The sequence below is a fragment of the Syngnathoides biaculeatus genome, chromosome 14 (genome assembly GCF_019802595.1).
Source record: "Syngnathoides biaculeatus isolate LvHL_M chromosome 14, ASM1980259v1, whole genome shotgun sequence".
Lineage (NCBI taxonomy): Eukaryota > Metazoa > Chordata > Actinopteri > Syngnathiformes > Syngnathidae > Syngnathoides > Syngnathoides biaculeatus.
In genome coordinates, this window is record NC_084653.1 from 11,805,676 (window position 1) to 11,825,249 (window position 19,574).

A 19,574-nucleotide genomic window follows, 5' to 3' on the forward strand; every position below is an offset into this window, starting at 1 on the left:
ATCTGTGTTACTCGCCAACAGGCACACTGCTGTTGGAACGCCGAAATGGATGTTTGTTTACATTCAAACTTCGGCTCCTGAATTGAGAGCGAGTTCACGCACGCTGCGATTGCGAGATTACAGTTCTAACACTCCGACCCCCAAATACCGGTCACTGGAGCGCCTCATATGCTTCACTTACTGAGAAAAACAGTTTCTCTATTTCGTTGCACGGCAGTGAGGAGCCACTCCTGAGGCCACTTCACACCAAGGCTGTTGCAAGGTGAAGATGTGTGACTGAGCAACTCACCGGGCTGTTAGACTGTTCGATGAGTTTGCGCTCCCACATCTTCAGACGTCGCTCTCTCTCCTTCAGTTCCTGCTCTTTGCTACTCAGGTCTCTCTCGAGCTTCTTCAGCCTGTCGAGTGTGGCTTCGATCTCATACCTGCAGCAACGGAAAAAAAAAAAAAAAAAAATCGCAACAATACTTAGACACGTGATCCAGTACATGCCACACTTGTGGTTTGTGTTTAGTTGCTTTGTTAGTTGACAGGATTTAAGACAAGATAAACTTGTGTAGTTGAGGCGACAGATGAGCAATGGATGGATAAAACTGCCTGATGAAGAAAGTGGATTTTGAGATAGAGGGCGGGTACACCCTGGACTTATCCCCTGTCAATTGCCACGTATAGACAAACAAGCATTCACATTCACACCTATGGGCAATTTAGAGTTTTCAACTAACCTCATCTTTTAGAATGTGGAAAGCAGATGGAAGACCAGAAAAAGAATTTAAACTTCACACAGGAAGACTGGAGCCAAGATTCAAAACGTTTGATCTCAGAACATTGAGGCAGACATGCTTCCCACTAGCCTACCACATTGCCAATAACAGTTTTACATGACAGTAGTGCCCAATTTTGTTTAAAGCACATTTAAAAATGAATGTCTGCTTTTTCTGTTTTTGTCTTGAGAGTAATGACCAAAACAATTTTTACATTCTGCACACCACAGCTGTAAACGCCAAGAAAAAAAAAAAAGTCAGACCTTCAAAATGTTTAACATTCTATTTCTGCCAATGAACTCTAACACAACGGTCTATATATTTCCAGGAACTTCAAACACGCGCAAACACCTCGTACACCACCTGGAGTCGACTGCGACTGCACAAGGAGCACGTGACCCACCCCGCCTCACCTGCGCGGCCACTATGGCGCCAGCACGACTTTGTGAAGCAGAAGCCACACTGCGCCATCCCTGCCGAGGGCTGAGGCGGAATAAAGTAGCAGCTGAGACTCAGGCTGTGTTGAACGTCAACTGAACCTCCAGCTGCTCGTACAGCCCAATTAAACACTTCTACTTGAAAAAGACAGTGATTATTTTTAGGGCCTTATGGGTAAAGAGAGGAAATATATCCAGATGGAGGGTTCGTTCGAGGTTTTCATGCCTTTCTGTCGCCATCAGTCAAGTCATTAAAAATCTATATGAACCATCTCCACTTCTTTTTTTGTATTTCCCGACCCCCGTCAGCCACATTTCCATGTCATTCTTTGCAATTTCCTTTAGGCTGAGTGCATATTGAGTTCTCAATACATTGAGTTGGCCTGCAAAATGGCTCATTACATTACCTCCATTCAGACTTGTTGTGCAGGAAAGAGTTGCACTGTTGTGGGAGTTGGCTGTCGTTCGCCATGGCCTCCAAAGTCGAGAGGATCTGCTTGAATGTTGGCCTCGTCTGAATTGAGGGAACAACTTTAGTCGCGCGCCACGCGGACATGTTGTTGCCGTCCGTGCCAGCTGAAGTAGTTGCGGCACTCACTTTTGGGTCTGTCATCCAGCAGTCCCTCATCAGCTCTGCGAAGCTGGCAGGACAGCCACTGGGGACAGTTAACCTCTGAAACACAAATACACAAATGGCGTCTCACTGACTGGCAAAATGCAACATATTCTAAAATAATACTTTAATGTGAAGAATGTAAAAAAAGAATAATTTATATCCAACATAATGCTGTACTCTCACTTTGCTAAATATATGATCTAAGAAGAGAGCTCCATCAACAATTAAATCCGTAAGATACAGAGTCAACCTAAATCCTAAAACAAAGCATGACTGCGTAGCTTCTCAGTCGTCAAGGTCGTTGGTTGGATCAAGGCAACTGGACTGTTGTTGTTTGTTGAAGACATTCATTAATTCATTCATCTTCCGCTAGGGTGGCGGGCGTGGTGGAACCTTTCCCAGTTATCTCCGGGCGAGAGGAGGGGTACACCCTGAACTGGTCGCCAGCCAATCACATGGCGCATACAAACAAACAACCATTCGCATTCACATTGACACCTACGGGCAACTTAAGTGTCTTCAATCCACCTATCTTTGCAGGTTTTTGGGATGCGGGAGGAAACAGGAATACGCGGAGAAAGCCCACATAGACACGGGGAGGACAAAGAACCTGTGAGTATTGTTATATTATCTATCTATGTCCGTTGCTTCACCGCTTGTGTTCAAATATCCGCTTAATAGGTCATAACACTGCAACGCGGTGCTATCTGTTCGCCCGTCTATGGCATTTTGCATCAAGCTGAATGGATCAGTCGGGAAAAGTTATGCGGTTGTTTTAAATACACAAGGTGTAATTTGCTTTGTTTTATTTAGTTTGTCAGTAAACTTGTGGCAATAAAAGCTACAAACCTCTTATTTGAATGATCTGCTCAACTGCTGCTCTTTGTGAAGTGAGTTGAGTTTGCTGCCACCGTGTACTTCAAATTTTTGCTCACAGAGCAAAGCAAAAGAACCACCTCAACGATCGATGGCTTGTATCTCAAAAAACTCACTGCCTGTATCACGTAATGTAGCTTCACAGTAGGCAAAGTACTTCAGCACTTACCTCTACACCTCAGATAGACTGAAAGCGATGAATGAATCACATGTATAGTACAGCAGTCCTTCAGGACTAAGTTTTCTTGGTACATGAATGCAATGTATATGCAGTTGGGTACTTAAATACCTCCTCTTTTTCCACTACAAGCCAAGCCACCTGTAAGCCTTCAAGGCCTTTGAAGGGTATCTCGCGCGTCAGCATTTCCCAAAGCACCTGTAACGCAAGTCACAGTAAAATAGTGACACATTAACATAATCCCACTTTATGACAAGAATGGACCTTTATGACAATGGACACTTAAAAATACCAATGAAAAAACATCTGCTATAATGATGGGTATGGTAATTAATCCTATGCATTCTATCACGATGATAATCGCAGTATGCCTTTGTTTTAATTAGCTTTTTAAAATTAAATTAGGTGCATTTTTAGAATTATTTAATTAAATCATACTGATTTGAAGAGAGGGAACACCTTTGCAAAAATTATAAAAGTGGACCTTTGACGTCTCACATCAAATTCAAATTAAACTTTTGCATATGAGATTTTCTGGTATGCAGTGGGGCCTTGGGATACAAGTTTAATTTGTTCTGTGACCAAAACTCCTAACTTAAAAGACTGGCACTGTATCATAAATATCGTTTCTCATTCAAATGAACGGAAATGACAATCCATTCCAGTCTCCCCCCACCTCCCAAAAAAAAAGAAAAAATACAAAATGTTATAATATGTATGTGGAAAAATAGGACTCCACAGTGTGTTGTATTTAAAAAAAGAATCCACCTATCAGCCATTGATCCATTCATACCGCTTATCCTAACTTGGATCACGGTGTACTGGAGCCTATCCCAGCTGACTACGGGTGAGAGGTGGCGTACACTCTGAAGTTTTTGCCAGGCAATCAAATGAGATAATTAAATTGAATTTAAAAGATTTCAACAGTTTTTGTCTCACTACATCAATGAAATAGCCGTTGTGCTGCTCCTTCTGGTATGCCAACCTCGATAAAATACTGTTCAAGGCATTTAACTCTCAACTGATCAGTACGGCACTCATATGAGATAATTCTACACAAGGAAACAATGTTGTATTGTCTGTCTACATGTGTTGTCCTCAATCTATTGCTTAGAGAGGTAAATTAACACAACATGGATGCTATTTAGTATCTTGACACCTCTTTTTTTCAAGAGTCGTTCTACTATTAGTATCTGCTAAGCTCCCGCTTGTTGTGAAGTGGGTTGAGTCACTGCCACCAAACAGCACTCGTACCTCATGATGCAAAAAAAATCATTTCATATCTAGAACACCATGTTAGTGGAATCACTCTTAAGTTATAATATCAGATGCCCGACTGTGAAAAAGTAGTCTTATGTAACCGACTGTTCCATTAAATTGTTCCAGATTTAAGCTTAAATCTGCTGCATGTGCAAATCACTCAAAAGCACAAGTTGACTCATGATCATGTGACTTCCCCAACTGTGGTCACTGCCAGGGACGTCACACCCATGGAGGTTGAGATGTGGCTACAACCCCCTCTTTTCCCGACAAAACGGTTTCACCACTCCCAACTTTTTTCAAGCCTTAGAATTGTTACATTAGGCAGACACATGTACACAAACTTTTTTTTAGAGCTACATCTCTAGTTACTGCTACTCACCACAGCATAGGAGAAGGTGTCACAGGTCTCAGACACTGGCAGACTCTGGATGACCTCTGGCGCCATCCATGGAAAGGTGCCCACCAAAGACATATGTGTTGTGTGGGTCAGAAACTTGGAGGCCCCAAAATCACAAATCTAAACAGAAAAAAAAAAAGAAAATACATAACTGAAACAACTTTAGAAATGTAGCAGATGCAACAGCATGGATCAATGGAATAGCTTGGAATTTTTTTTATGTTCAGTTTGTGGAACATAATCTTTTTGTTGTTGTAAATAAAATGACCTCGCCGCCACACTGAACAAAATAAACGGTATTGACAACGGATGGATGGATATATGATTGCAATGTATCCCACCGGGCATCCTACAGTTATTTATGCTACTGTTTGTGTATATGGTCCAAAAAGCTGTTCAACACTATCAGATTTCAATAATTAATTCAACTCTAGTTAACTATATTTAAATGACAATTCACCTACACAAAATTCAGTTAGTCACTGGCTCATTGTGTATAGATGCCATACATGAATAACATTACAGATGTGCCATTGCTGAGCTGCACAGTAAATAAACTTACAAATGTTAGCCAAAACTACACCTACCTTGAGAACTTTTTCTGATGTTATAACAACTGAAAGACAAACAATACTTTCTCTGTGATAAAATGGCAAAGCATTCATGAAATATGAATACACCAGACACAACAGTTGGTATACCTGCAAAAATATCTCTGTGGTACAACTGATCATTATTACGCAAGTCATAATTTATGTGTTGGGCCAAACTATATTGTGCAGGTGTGCGTTAATATTGTGGCTGCTGAGCATATTTGAGAAGAGTTAAAGGGTATTGTTACCATTTCTTGATTTCAGGTCTCTGTGGATCACCTTTACTGGGGCCTCCGAGTGTAAATAGTGAATTCCTGAGTGGGAAATAAAAGGAAGAGTGAAATATGAGTCTTCAAAATCCAGTTGAATTCTTTCCGTGGCAGGAAGGACTCAGCCTCGTGCCAATAAGTCTTGCTCTAAGACAGCGATTCTTAAAATGTGGTACAAGTATCACTAATGGTGCACAGCATTCCTCTTGTGGCATCTGAAAAACATCATTGAATTACTATGAATAAAATCTAAAAAGCTTGTAACTATGCAAACAGTGTATAAACCTTTTTCAATCCAGTAAGTAAATTAATGACTTTTAAATGCAGTACATTTGATGAGGTACAGTTAAGTTGTAATGTACATCTAGTAGATGTATATATGTTTCCTTTCTTGTCTGATGCATTTTACGTAATTCATTAGGGAGTATAATTTGTTTTATTTTCCTGTATTTAAGCAAAGTACTTAACTGGCTACCACAACTGCCTCAACAGTTCTGAGGACCCAGGTTAGAATTCGCCTGCATAGCATTTGCATGTTCTCCACATGCCTGTGTGCATTTTTCTCTGGGTGCTCTGGTTTCCTCTTAAATCCCCAAAACATGCATGGTAGGTTGATTGAAGACTCTAAATTGCCCGTAGGTGTGAATGTGAGTGTAAATGGCTGTTCGTGTATGCAGTGAAGAAAATAAGTATTTGAACACCGTGCTGTATTGCAAGTTCTCCCACTTAGAAATCATGGAGGGGTCGGAAATTTTGTCCACTGTGAGAGAGATCATCTAAAAAGAAAAATCCAGAAATCACAATGTATGATTTTTTTTAACGATTTATTTGTGTGATACAGCTGCAAATAAGTTTAGAACACCTGAGAAAACCAATGTTAATATTTGGTACAGTAGTAGTAGTGGTTTTCCTGGCTGTGTGCTTCAGGTCATTGGCATGTTGAAAGACCCAGTCACGACCCATCTTCAATGCTCTGACTGAGGGAAAGAGGTTGTTCCCCAAAACCTTACAATAGATGGCCGCAGTCATCTTCTCATTAATACAGTGCAGTTGTCCTGTCCCATGAGCAGGAAAAACACCCCCAAAGCATGATGCTACCACCCCCATGCTTCAGAGTAGGGATGGTGTTCTTGGGATGGAACTCATCAATTGTCTTTCTCCAAGCACGCTTAGTGCAATTATGACAAAAAAGTTCCATTTTGGTCTTATCTGACCACAAAACTTTTCTCCCATGACTCCTCTGTATCATCCAAATGGTCATTGGCAAACTTAAGACAGGCCTTGACATGTGCTGGTTTAAGGAGGGGAACCTTCCGTGCCATGCATGATTTCAAACCATGACGTCTTAGTGTAATACCAACAGTCACCTTGGAAACGGTGGTCCCAGCTCTTTTCAGGTCATTGACCAAGTCCTGTCGTGTGGTCCTGGGCTGATTCCTCACCTTTCTGAAGATCATTGAGACCCTAAGTGGTGATATCTTGCACGGGGCTCCACTCCGATTGAGATTGACCATCATGGTTAGCTTCTTCTATTTTCTAATGATTGCTCCAACAGTGGACCTTTTTTCACCAAGCTGCTTGGCAATATCTCCGTAGCCCTTTCCAGCCATGTGGAGTTGTACAATTTTGTCTCTGGTGTCTTTGGACAGCTCTTTGGTCTTGGCCATGTTACAAGTTTGAGTCTTATTGATCGTATGGGGTGGACAGGTGTCTTTATGCAGCTAACGACCTCACACAGGTGCATCTGATTCAGGATAATACATGGAGTGGAGGTGGACTTTTAAAGGCAGACTAACAGGTCTTTGAGCGTCAGAATTCTAGTTGATGGACAGGTGTTCAAATACTAATTTGCAGGTGTATCACACAAATAAATCGTAAAAAAAAAATCATATATTGTGATTTCTCAATTTTTCTTTTTACATTATCTCTCTCAGTGGACATGCACATACGATGAAAATTTCACACCCCTCCATGATTTCTAAGTGGGAAAACTTACACTATAGCAGGGTGTTCAAATACTTATTTTCTTCACTGTATGTGCCCTGTGGTTGGCTCGTGACCAAGTCAGGGTTTGCCTCGTCTCGGGCCCAAAGATACTCGGGGTAGGCTGCAGCAAGCCCACGACCTAATGTAATTCTTACACAAAATGGTTGGCTGGCTGAAAGCACAACATTGATGATCAAAATCTACAGAATGTACATGACCATACCTTTTAGGAATGCAAACTCTGTGCTGTTTTTGATGAACACTTAGCGTTTGTCTCCCTTAGTTACTGGATTCTAATGTTGATCAATATGGTGATTCTTAAGAGTTCTATATTTTTGGAGGGGTGACTTGGTGTGAAAGATTTGAGCGGTTGAGGTTAGATAACTATGTGAACAATGTTTTGAACAAAATGCAACTTGTGTAATCCATGTTGCCTATTAGAATTGTCATTTAACTCAGTGATTCGCAACAAGTGTGTTGTGGCACATAAGTGTCCTGTGAGAACAGCAGGAAATGATTAAAATTCACTCAATCGGTCAGAAAGTTATTATTTAGGAAACAAAACCCCGCCTCCTGCCCAATGACAGTTGGGATAGGCTCCAGCACTCCCGTGAACCTTGTGAGGATAAGCGGCTCAGAAAATCGATGGATGGAAACAATGGATAGGTTATCCATACCTTTGATGTTGAGCAACAGAAAGAACAAATAAATGCTTTTTTATTCGATGGTACATAATTGACAGTTGTATGTGCCCTATTTTTGTGAGCATTTTAGTTTCTAGGTGTGCTGTGAGATTTTTCAAATCCAAAATATGCGCCTTGGCCCAATGAAAGTTGAAAATCACTGAGTTCACCAACCTCTGGCGATTTCTGTAGCCCATGTCATAATGTGGCCCATGTCCATTTCTTCACTCTCGTCACAGGAAAGGTAGTCATACAGCGAGCCGCCACTGGCATATTCTATCCGAGAAACAGGAAAGTACAGAAATAAACACTCAAAGAAACAGAACCAAATGAATGACATTGTGGTTGGCTAAATTTAGATTCTTTTGGATATGATTGAGACCTAATATAATGTGATTCACAATGAACACAAACTAGAGTGATTAACGCTGTTCTTGCTTTACATACAGAAAATGGAAAATTTGGACTGCAGGACTCATGTGCTGACTCGGGATTGCAGCTGCCTCGGCCATCTTGTACTGAGTAAAATTCAAAATGATTCACATTCTTGCTTTGATGGCAGATTAAAGTGGAATTTTTATTTGCCTTGTGTTCTTATTGTGACCAGTTGAGTACCATGAGAGTGAAGTTACTGTGATGTTTATGCATAGGCTCTTCTTATTTTTGTTACTGACCTTTACAAGCTTGTTACATTTTACGTTTATTTTTGGCAGGTCCAGTTTCTGTGGCATGTTACTTGTTGCCATTTGCCAGTTCTTGTTTCAGGCTGGACGAAGCAGTTTCTGGAGGACCCTTACTGATTCTCATGCATCTGCAGGTGCATGCACTTTCTGATCCCCCCCCCACCCCATCAATGAGTGCTAAAGCCTTAGCAGAATTTGACTGTAATAAAGTGATGCAAGTGATAGCAATATTGGAGACTCAAGCTTTTGTCTTATCAACGGACAGATGGTGTGAAGTGTCACAGTATGTGGCAGGCAAGTGTACTTCCGCAAAATTGTATTCCAATGCCATAAAGATAACATGCAGCCAGGCACTAATCACTGCTGTTTATTTAGTTTAACATGTTATACAGTTTGTTGGTTAAAAACTTCAAACATTGGCAAGACAAAACAAAAACATCAACAATGAGGGGTAACAAGTCGATGCCTGTCTGCATCTGCACTTTGCACTTCAGTACCTGTATGACGTGTTCACATTCCAAAGATAATATGACTGGGATGTCTTGATTCGGAGGCACAAAGATGAACTATGGATACCTTTGCATTCAAGAACTTCTTCTCAGACATGTTAAAAACACAATTGCCCCGTATTAAATACTGGTGAAGGTTCTTTCGCTGTATGTGGCATCTGACCGGCAGTAATAAACAGTTGTGTGCATGTAAATTGAAGCACGTGTACATATTATATTGGCTCCTGGAGCACTGTGTAGACACGGGAAATTACTAAGGATGATCAGTAAACCTTTTCCTGTTTGTGCTTTTAATCTGATTCTCCCTTGAATAATCAGACACCCACAAGCTATGTTACAACAACTCCATTCTCTGTCTTTAGATGGACATCAAAGCAGTGTTTGAAAATGTTTTCTCACTTTTTGTATTCAGTGTACGGGTAGATTGTCCGATGAGTCTGCACCAATGACTCATTTCCCCATTTTTATTTTTGACAATTTTAATCAGCGCAAAGAAGCTCTCTAATGACTTTTAAGTAGGGATGCCCGTATATTGATACTATACATCTGTTGTCGTACTTGGACTACGAAAAGATGCTCTGATACTATGACACCGATCCCACTTAACCAGCCTTACACATGCTTCTGGGCAGGTGGGAGTAAAAGCCATAGCTGACATACAGAAATATGTTAAAGTTAACACAACTGACAACACTTTGTCAGCTGTCTGAAAATTATGCTGTGCAAAATGGATGATGAACACTGCCCAGTCCATACTGCTCAGTTCTACCTCGAAGCCGTGTCAGATGACAAGCTGTGCCATGGCTATAATATAATAAAGGATTAGTTCAGTTGTCCGATCACAATTCTATTGTATAATTTAAATTCTCGAGAAGCAAACGGGAATTTCTTTTACTTTATTTATTTTGCAGTTAACACAGAAGTAATATGGCATCCACATTGCTATTCACCACCGCACTTAGTTGTCTTCATCTACAAACTCCCCCCAGTGACGATAATGTTCAGACTGAGCCACCGCATAACGGAAAAAACGTCTTTTACAGCCTGCATTGAAGTGAAATCTGTAACAAATGAAAAAAAGTGTAGTTGGGTGTTAAGTAGTTGGACAATAAAAAAGTGTTATATTGGAATGAAACATATGGTGTGTCCAAGAAAGGTTTTTGTGTTTTTGAAAAATATTTCATCCAAACAAAAACACATTTTTATCATAATTTAAAAACGTAATAGCACTATTAAGTATTGGTACTTGGCATTGGCAAGCATTCAAATGAAAGTATAAATAAACGCGGTTTCTATGTGTAGACTCATTCACTGCCATTGACGGATTTAGAAGTTAAAGGGCTACTCTCATGAAATGTATGATTTTTAGTATGTTATTAATGAAAAAACGTCAACCAATATGGGCCCATGGGTTTTTTTCACAACAAAACATGCTTTTGACATATACAGCTTTTTGTAACTCCCGCCATGAAAATCCTCTTAAGGGATTTGTTTTCGAGAAGAAGCAGGAAATGACGTACAGGAAAGAGGCGCCCCCTAGTGGACACGTTTGTTTCTATTAGTTTTACCTGCGGGAAGGTAGCTCGTTGTTCTTCGTGTTAGCCAAAATGCCGGCTCATTGCATTGCTGGACATTGCTTGAACACTTGGGAGAATGGAATTACCCTTCATAAGTTTGAAAGAGACCCGGTTCGTTGTGAAAAATGGATTGCACAGGTGCAGAGGACGAGAGCTTCGTGGGTTCCAAATGACAGGTAGGTGTTTATACAGCTACTAAAAAAAAAATAATGTGTGGCGGACAACGTAATCGGTCTCTCATAACGTAACAAAACATCCGCGTATGAAATATGTCGATGTGTGTATCGGACGGCGTCAGGCTGCTGCGCGGACGCCGGCGAATATGAAGAACCCAGCCAAGAATGCCTCACTCAGCCGCGTGCGTGTAATCATGTGCCCCGGCTCGACAGTGTTCATCGAGTACTGCGGCTATGAACATCGCCCTAAAAGCAGCACGGCTCGGCTCTATTATATGCCACCACGGCGCCAAAAATCAGCCACATCGGCGGAGGCGCCGCGTTCGGCGGTCACGGCTTCTGCGAAGGCTGCGCGTCGGCCTTTGCGGACGGCGGCGGCTCTGAAGAACCCAGCCGAGAATGCCTCACTCAGCCGCGTGCGCGCAGTAAAGCGCCCGGGCTCGACTGTGTTGCTCATCGCGTACTGCGGTGTCTATGAACAACCCCCTAAAGCAGCACCACTCGGCTCAGTCATAAGCCACACCGGCCGTCTGCGATGAGCCGCAATGGCTCATCTCCGCCGCGGAAGTGGATCGGACGGGGATGAGGTTTGGCCGTGATCGCACATCATCTGAATATGGCTCGAAACTTCTTCTTCTTTTCCTTTTGGCTTGTCCTGTTAGGGGTCGCCACAGCGTGTCACCTTTAGCCATCTTCGCCTATCTCCTGCATCTTCCTCTCTAACCCCAACTGCCCTCATGTCTTCCCTCATCACATCCATAAACCTTCTCTTTGGTCTTCCTCTCGCTCTTTTGCCTGGGAGCTCCATCCTCAGCATCCTTCTACCAATATACTCACTCTTTCGCCTCGAATATGGCTAGAAACAATAGTGTAATATTGCCCCGGTAACTTCACTCGGTTGTGTGGTGTTCTCCTTTTCGAAAAGAGCTTCCGTGTCAGAAGGGGCGCGTTTGTCTCCCATAGTTAGGGTGCATCACGTGTTTTCATTGGCGAATGTCCGGGTGACGTCACGGATGGAGGATGCAGCCAATATAGCGACCACTTGGACGTCGTTGAATGACACTTTTGCAACTTTGCGCACGGATGACGTGCTCTCCGCTCACATTTATCTTTTCGTATAGACATTGAAGTGAATAATGTTATATGTATTTTTCATTACAATATCTATTTTAGAATTTTTATAGGGATGACACTTGGGCTTTAAATATTATGTTACCTGCTGGCTGTGAATGAGTTTATCCTGCATGATATTGGGGATTAACAACTTGGTTTTAAATTTAAAAACGTGTGTTTGTCATTTTAATTTGTTAGCCACAAGGAACACAACACTTTTAACTACACTTTATACCGATTTGATCAGTGATATCGATCTCGGCCGATAAAGACCTTTTTTGGTGATTGGCTGACCGGTTTTATTGTCATAATTCACCGAGCCGATCAATGATATCGTTGATCAACTCCGCAGAAGACTTTTACTCCGCGTCGCCATCGTGTTCACTATATTTGAATACAAAAGCAAGTTTATTTTTCACCTTCTCATGTGTCTTTTGACATAGAACTGTAAATATCTGACAGCCGATAAAGTTATTCGAAATTTTAAATAATGTCGGTGGCATGGGAGAGACAAGACGAGAGACACATAACGCCTGGATCAGACTACAAGACAAATTTGCTCTTTCATGATTGCACGGTCTCAGTCTACTGCAATAAAACCGTGAATTCCAATAAGGGCTTTATCTTGTCAACTCAAATGCGACCGGATACACTCATTACCGTGGGGACGACAACACAAGTGCATCGTGCCAATTGTATTATAAGAAGAAAATGGGGGGACAGGAAATGTTTCGTTGGTCAACGGTGCTCAGGATAGGAAAGGACATTTGTATTAGGTTTACTTGAGGTATGTTCATGTACTTTCAAAACAATACAGATCCCAAGCTGGAAACAAAATCTTACATAACCGAGCTCACCCAGCTCACTGGAATGAATAGATTAACAAAGATTTTTATTTATATTTATTGTAAATACAGTAAATGTATATATATTTTTTTGCAGTGAAGTACAGTATTTTCCGCACTATCAGGCGCACCTAAGAGGCTTTAATTTTCCCAAAAGCCGACAGTGCGCCTCATAATGCAGTGCGCCTTATATATATCGATCAATCTTGAGCCGCAACAGGTCTCGCAACTATGGTAAGCAGCCACCAACTCCATTTTCCCCTGTAAAAGTAGAGCGTGGTGCATCCTGGGATATATGACTGCGCGAAGCGTGCCATTTCATTTCCATGAGTGTTTGTGTAAAGACCCCAAAATGGCTCCTACAATACTACGTCACTGGTTTTACCTCAGTGAAAATAGTAAAACAGCTGTTTATTCATTTTGGGAGTGAACGGAGTTGTCAGAACGCTGGTTTGTAATCAATCAATAACGTTTGACTGACATATTTGACTGTTTTGTTGACATTCCCTTTAGCGCAGCCCCATCTAATGTATGCATCACGTAACCCCAGCCTCTACTGTAGCGTCCATTCTGTCCGCCTTATCATGCAGTGCCCCTTACACATGAAGAAAAAATGTTAAAATAGGCCATTCATTTAAGATGCGCCTTATAATGCGGTGCGCCTTAGAGTGCGGAAAATACGGTACAATACAGTACATACAAATGAACAGGTCATTTAAATCTTCTTCTTGTCATCTGTCATCATCTGTAATCGGTTATGGTTTTTTTAATCTCAGTGATAGGCCCCAAAAATCCTCATTGTGTAAAGCCTACTTGTAACTGTTAAGTGTGTGCAGCACAAAAACATTTAAGTCTCATACCAGTGATGATTCCATAGTGAGGAGCCTCAACGACGGCGCCATAAAACTGGATGATGTTACGGTGGCTGAGGACGCTAAGGATTTCAGCCTGGGTGGTGGACACACAAAGGACAAGTAGCTTTGACTGAGGGTGGAGAAGAAAGCCTATCGATATATTCACTCACTGGACCCGTCACTGAGTACATATCCAATCCATTTTGGAGCGCGGACCCTGGGCAAGTGTACACACAGAAGGCAGAAAAATTGACAAACACACATTCACACCAATGAGCAATTTAGAGTCTTAAATGAACATATCATACATGTTCTTGGAATGTGGGCGAATCCCCAAGTACCCAAAAACAAAATCCTCTCAAGCAGAAGGAGAACATGACAACTTCACGCTGAAAAGTCAATCTCAGATTCAAACCCAGAACCCACGACTGCGAGACAGATCCGCCAACAATGTTCCGTGTAATTTCTCAAGATGAAAACCAATTTCAGGAATTTATTATAAAGAATAATGCTCAATTTCGATTAGCATTGTAACTGATGTTAATCATTGAGGAGGCAGTGTTATAGAACTGCCATTAATACTTGTTTGTCGCCTTTAATGTATTGAATAAGCTTACCAAAATGTATAAATGAATGCATTTCTTTCAGTTGGTGTCAGTTATAACAAAATATATGCTGTATTATAGTTGTATAGCATACTAGCATAGAACGCAGAGTGAACAGAAACCTGACAAAAGCACTGAAAAGTAATCGAAGCAAAACACTGTAATTAAGTAAACAATGGTTCGCTTGCTTAAAAGATGACATTTTTTTATTTTACCAGTGTTGATTCCTGCCGCACAGACTGGAGTTCAGTCTGTAATCTTTTACTGCAGTTTCTTAAAAGATAGTCAAAATATGCCGTCAGAGGCCAACAAATGTAGCTTTTTCAAAGATGATTTGCTTTTTTTGTCTTTTAAGACAATGGGCCTGCGCTTTTGATTCAGGGGTACCCTGTGTTGTAACTGCGTCAAATGGGATTTGCCGATAACGTTTCTTTTGCAACACCGGGGGAGTATAATGACCATGAATGATGCGTTCAAAAGTCATCATATCCCACTAAATGGGCTAGCAATTAAAATGATTACTAACGTGACAATTAAAAAGTACATGAAAAGCCCAGGGCAATTATGACTCCCACCTCATTCTCAATCTTGAGCAGCTTTTTCACCGCCACCTCTTTGTCCTGGGAGATCCATCTGGCCCGGTAGACACTTCCGAAGCTGCCGCCGCCACAGTTCTCGAAGAAGTGGATGTCATCGATCTTGATTTGCACAAAGGAGCCGCTGTGAGACGACATCTCATTCTGACACTTGCCGACAGCGCTTCTGGAAAGTCACAAGGACAAAAAGTGGAATTACAGTTCACATCGGGGTGCGTCTGTGCATCCCTTTATCATAGTTTTGTCATGTAAAGCAAATCGTTAGCCCAATAGCATAATTACCCAAGTTATTTTGTAATGTTTTTGGGAAACAAGAAAAAAAACAACACATTCAAGAAACAAGAAGAGTATATTTGTCTTGATCCACACTTTGTAGGTTACTGAGAAGATACATAAAGAAAATTCATTTATATTGTGACAGATGATTGGTACTTTTGCTGTTAGCTAAGAAAATAAAAGAAAACAGAAATAAAAGGGACAGTGTTCCATTTCTGCTAATTCTAAGTTGTGGTCCCATCTATGTGGAAGTGAGAAGACAAACTTAAAGGAGAAGTCCGGTCGTTGACTTAACAATGTAACAGATGTCATGTCATATGTACTGTACCTTGAACATGTGAGGTTAATCTGGTGCTTTGACAATATTTTTATCGGCAATTACAAATTTTCACCGGCGCCACCATTTTGGGAGTCACATGACCTACGTGCGCGGACGTGACGTATTACGTGCGCAAACAAAGGCTCGCTAATGTTGTGACACAATTACGGCCAGCGCTGATTTCTCACATTTATCCTCATCTGATGAAGAAATAGCAGTATCGGTTGATTGGGAAGACGGAGGAATACATCCATACAGGTTTGAACCTGTGGCTGTAAATAACGGATGGTTCTTCGAACGGGAATGACGCGGAGTGTGACTATTCGAAGGCCGGCACGCGGGACACATCATTCCTCCATCCTATCGATTTTGGAGAGCGTTTAGGCCAGCCAGCGGAACAATGGTGCACATGCTACTGATGAGTAGACATGGATAATCCTCTGATGAATCTTTGCTGTCAGGAACTTGAGGAACTAGAAGGGAAGATATTTGCTGAGGACCTGGATTGCATTTCCCTCCATAGCGATTGTTAATTCAATGACCAGACTTCTCCTTTAATTTATTCCGGCCATATCTTTGTTTAATGCAAAAAAAAGTCCTTTGATGCCATCTTGTGGTGTTTAGACTATCATCAATTCCTCACTGATTTTCGCTATTCTAGAAGATACTTGTCCAGCCACATCTTTACACTTAAAACAGTGCAGCGCTTTTCAAGGTCCTCAAAGATGCGTTACAATTTTACACATTATTCATTCACTCCTCAATCACATCCGAGTGGTGGGAAGCTACTCGTGTCGCCACTGCTGCCCTTTAGGCAGTCTGACAGAAACCTGGCTGCCATTCTATGCCTACAGCCTCTCCAACCACCACCAAACATCCAACTACATTCATTCATTCATACGCAATGTTTCTTAAGTGTCCTTACCAGGAACACAACAATGACGTTGTTCGGGCGGGGAGTACGAACTTCAGGTGAGCCTCGTTGTCCACTAACAGCAGATCATCCCTTTAAATGGTGGCGTCGCATCGCTTTGGAGTAGAAAAGGTTTAAGGGGGGAATCTCGGCTTCCCACATCAGAGAGGCAAATGGCAAAACGGTCGGACGACTTTAACCAGCTCACATTTGAACAAAGAAGGTCTATGAAAGGCATAATAGGTATATGTGTCACAATAGTGAGAAAAGATGACAGTTTGTGGAGTGAATGAGAAACACCGTTTATAAATTGTTTTCTACTGAAGCAAATTCAATGTTGGCTTTTCAAAGCAAAGCAATGCAAAGTAACTGTTTTCTTTGTTTAAAAAAAAAAAAAATACTCCGCTTTTATGGTTAGAAACCAGTTTTTGATCAGCTGATGATTTACTTTTGATTACTAAAGAATATAAAAATCGAGAAACAATTTTTCTGCTGAAAGAAAAGTCAAGTGGCTTTGGTGCTTAAATTGTCACAAAACACAATATTTACACACAAATGCTTAAAAATGGCTGCCTGCATTGGGAGCTCTGCGATGAAAACAGCTGGACAGTCAATGACTGAAGCACCAAACCACCGTGAATTTGTGCTAGCCTCAAAAACGGGTCACAAACTACTGTCCACCACAGTAATTTTGGTATCCTTCACATCCAAACACTTGACACGGTCACAAATTGAAACTTTTTTTTTTTTTTTTGCTTGAAGGGAATATAGTTAAAAAGACGTTAGAGGAAAATAAAACAACCCAACAATAGAAAGATTGAGGATTGTATACTTTTGTTTGATGATAAAAAGCACTGAGTAAAAAAAAAAAATAATAATAAATAAATAATTCTGTCATTAAAGCAAAGCATAGCGCCGTTACTCCTTCTTGGCTCCCCAATTTGCAGCTGAACCATTAGCGCTTTTAAAAGGCTGTTACCTTGTTCTTCATTGGGATTGCTATCCGCGGATGTATGTGCCTCAATTGTCGCAGAGGGGAGCCGCTGCTTTGCCACCATTAACGCGCATTCATGCTCCACTCAGAGCCTCGCAGGAAACCGCTCAGCGGGCCGGCCCGCTGTATTGCGCGTCCACTCAAGCGGGGTCACGCGGGAATAGTGACATTGCGCCACTCATTCCTGACGTTTCTCACTTAACAGCAAAACAGGCCTGGAAGCGTGACGGCAATACTAAAGGCGCATCGTGCATAAAGCGGGATGACATCAGTCGCAGGCCACTTCATTTGGCACCTGCACAATCGAAGCTCATCCAACAGGAGAGCTGCTTCAGTGCTGCCGTTGTAGTTCGCAGGGGTGCACAACTGGACCGCATCAGACTGAGAAGAGGCGTTCATAATTAGGTTGCCACACTGAGGTCATTCAGGTCAGCTGACAAAAAGGAAACTGAGGATACACACACAAGTAGATTTGGTAGTCGGTAACTTGATTTCTGCTGACTCATTCGAGTTGTAGAGTGAACATTTAGCGTGAACAAGCTTACTGTAGATTCACCCTGCCAAGTAAGTGGATATTTTCTCGGCATCTTCCGATCAATCCACATGACACCAATGGTGTCATTGTTTCAAAAGGTCACAGACGAAGACTTTAAGTTAGTCAATCCAGAAGAACTCGTTATGGATGCAGGCGATCCTCATGTGACAACTGATTTCAAGTAAACATCTCGGTCATTAGAGCCGAAAATCTCTTTAGAATTACAGGACTTCCAGCAACTCGATGAAGCCAACACACTCAAGAGAGTTCACTCGAAAGGATTACAGTCCATGTGTACAGTTTAGTTGTATTTAACTTTTAAAGTCCCTGTCAGGTGAAAATAAATGGCTAACCATTGAAAGGAATAAAAGCAGTCAAATTCTTATAGAGTGTGAGGGCTAAGAATTTATGCCAGACACCGAAATGCATCAATGGTTGCCATTTTAGGCACACCCATATAATCAGGGAAACTGAAATGCTGAAAAACTGTTTAACACCAGTACCACAATTCAGAACGCCATACTTGTTTTTGTACGTTGTATTTATCTCCAAACGTGTTGTTAATGTATATAAACAAATCTCTGAATTAATCTTCCAGCCAAGGCTCTTTAACTACATTACGTGCGTTTAATCTTTGATGACTTTTTTTTTGTCAACATTTATTCTGTGACGGTTTAGTTTGTGTACATTTTAAATGAATCAATTCATTTAAATCAATCAATTCTTTTTCACTTAAGCACAGCGATAAATGTTCAAAATGCATTGTATTGCAGTGGCCTAGAATCATGTTAAATTTACTTTTTAGGGATAAATGTAGTTCTTGGTGCGGTATTGTTGGTCATGATGGTGGTACTCAGGAAGCAAAGTATTGTTAAGGCGGCTCTTGGTGTGAAAAGTTTGACAACCATTGAACTATGGTAACTAAGAGGAGGCTGTAAAAATAAAACTCGAACCTATGCATCAAATTGAGGGACATGCTCATACAAAGTGTAATTAAGAGTAATAGCAGTAGTGGTAGTAGTAACGGCTAACGTGACAATGTGTAAATGCATAGCACAAAGTAAACAGGCTTTGATCGAGAGCTCAGAGTATCAAACTAACGCAAACGTGGATGTCGTCGTACCATGTAGCCTGGCAGAAAAAAAAAAAAAAATCACAACATATATAGCGTCCACAAATGTGCATTCAACATACGTACCGCGTACATCAACTTTCTTTCTGGAGCGGCGTCAAGCAGCTCGTCGTTCAGGGAACACGAACTGAAAATGAACTCCAAGTGTTCCCGGAAACTCGGTCGTACACGCCGTTTCATACTTTCCCATGCTCTACCCACGGCGGTTTTACTAGTTACACAACTTCTTGAAGGACGAGAACTGGTCTCTTTGGGCGCTGGTTTGGAATGACAACAGCGACCTCTACTGGGTATAAGCAACATTGACGTGTCCCTGTTTTCTGGGAACTTCGGAATGTACTCATCTTACGACGAATGGTCAGTTCCAATGGTGGTGACGTAAAGT

At 41.4% G+C, this 19,574-nt stretch overlaps 1 protein-coding gene across 7 annotated transcripts in view; it reads right to left on the minus strand.

Moving 5' to 3' along the window:
- map3k20a (mitogen-activated protein kinase kinase kinase 20a) overlaps window positions 1–19,428 on the minus strand; it is a 31,254-nt gene extending 11,826 nt beyond the window's left edge. The window contains exons 1-13 of one of the 7 annotated variants that reach the window (XM_061841355.1): window positions 19,256–19,423; window positions 17,508–17,970; window positions 16,541–16,644; window positions 15,000–15,186; window positions 13,826–13,913; window positions 8,237–8,338; window positions 5,373–5,438; window positions 5,119–5,147; window positions 4,514–4,651; window positions 2,983–3,069; window positions 1,800–1,874; window positions 1,609–1,715; window positions 290–425 (exon numbers count right to left, since the gene is read on the minus strand). In XM_061841355.1, coding sequence (XP_061697339.1) covers window positions 290–425; window positions 1,609–1,715; window positions 1,800–1,874; window positions 2,983–3,069; window positions 4,514–4,651; window positions 5,119–5,147; window positions 5,373–5,438; window positions 8,237–8,338; window positions 13,826–13,913; window positions 15,000–15,158 — 987 coding nt within the window. In that variant the 5' untranslated portion in view covers window positions 15,159–15,186; window positions 16,541–16,644; window positions 17,508–17,970; window positions 19,256–19,423. Of the gene's footprint in view, window positions 1–289; window positions 426–1,608; window positions 1,716–1,799; window positions 1,875–2,982; window positions 3,070–4,513; window positions 4,652–5,118; window positions 5,148–5,372; window positions 5,439–8,236; window positions 8,339–13,825; window positions 13,914–14,999; window positions 15,187–16,540; window positions 16,754–17,507; window positions 17,971–19,255 lie in introns of all 7 variants that reach the window. The other 6 variants (XR_009798101.1, XM_061841353.1, XM_061841354.1 and 3 more) reach the window with 6 other exon arrangements.
- Window positions 19,429–19,574: the final 146 nt, after the last annotated feature.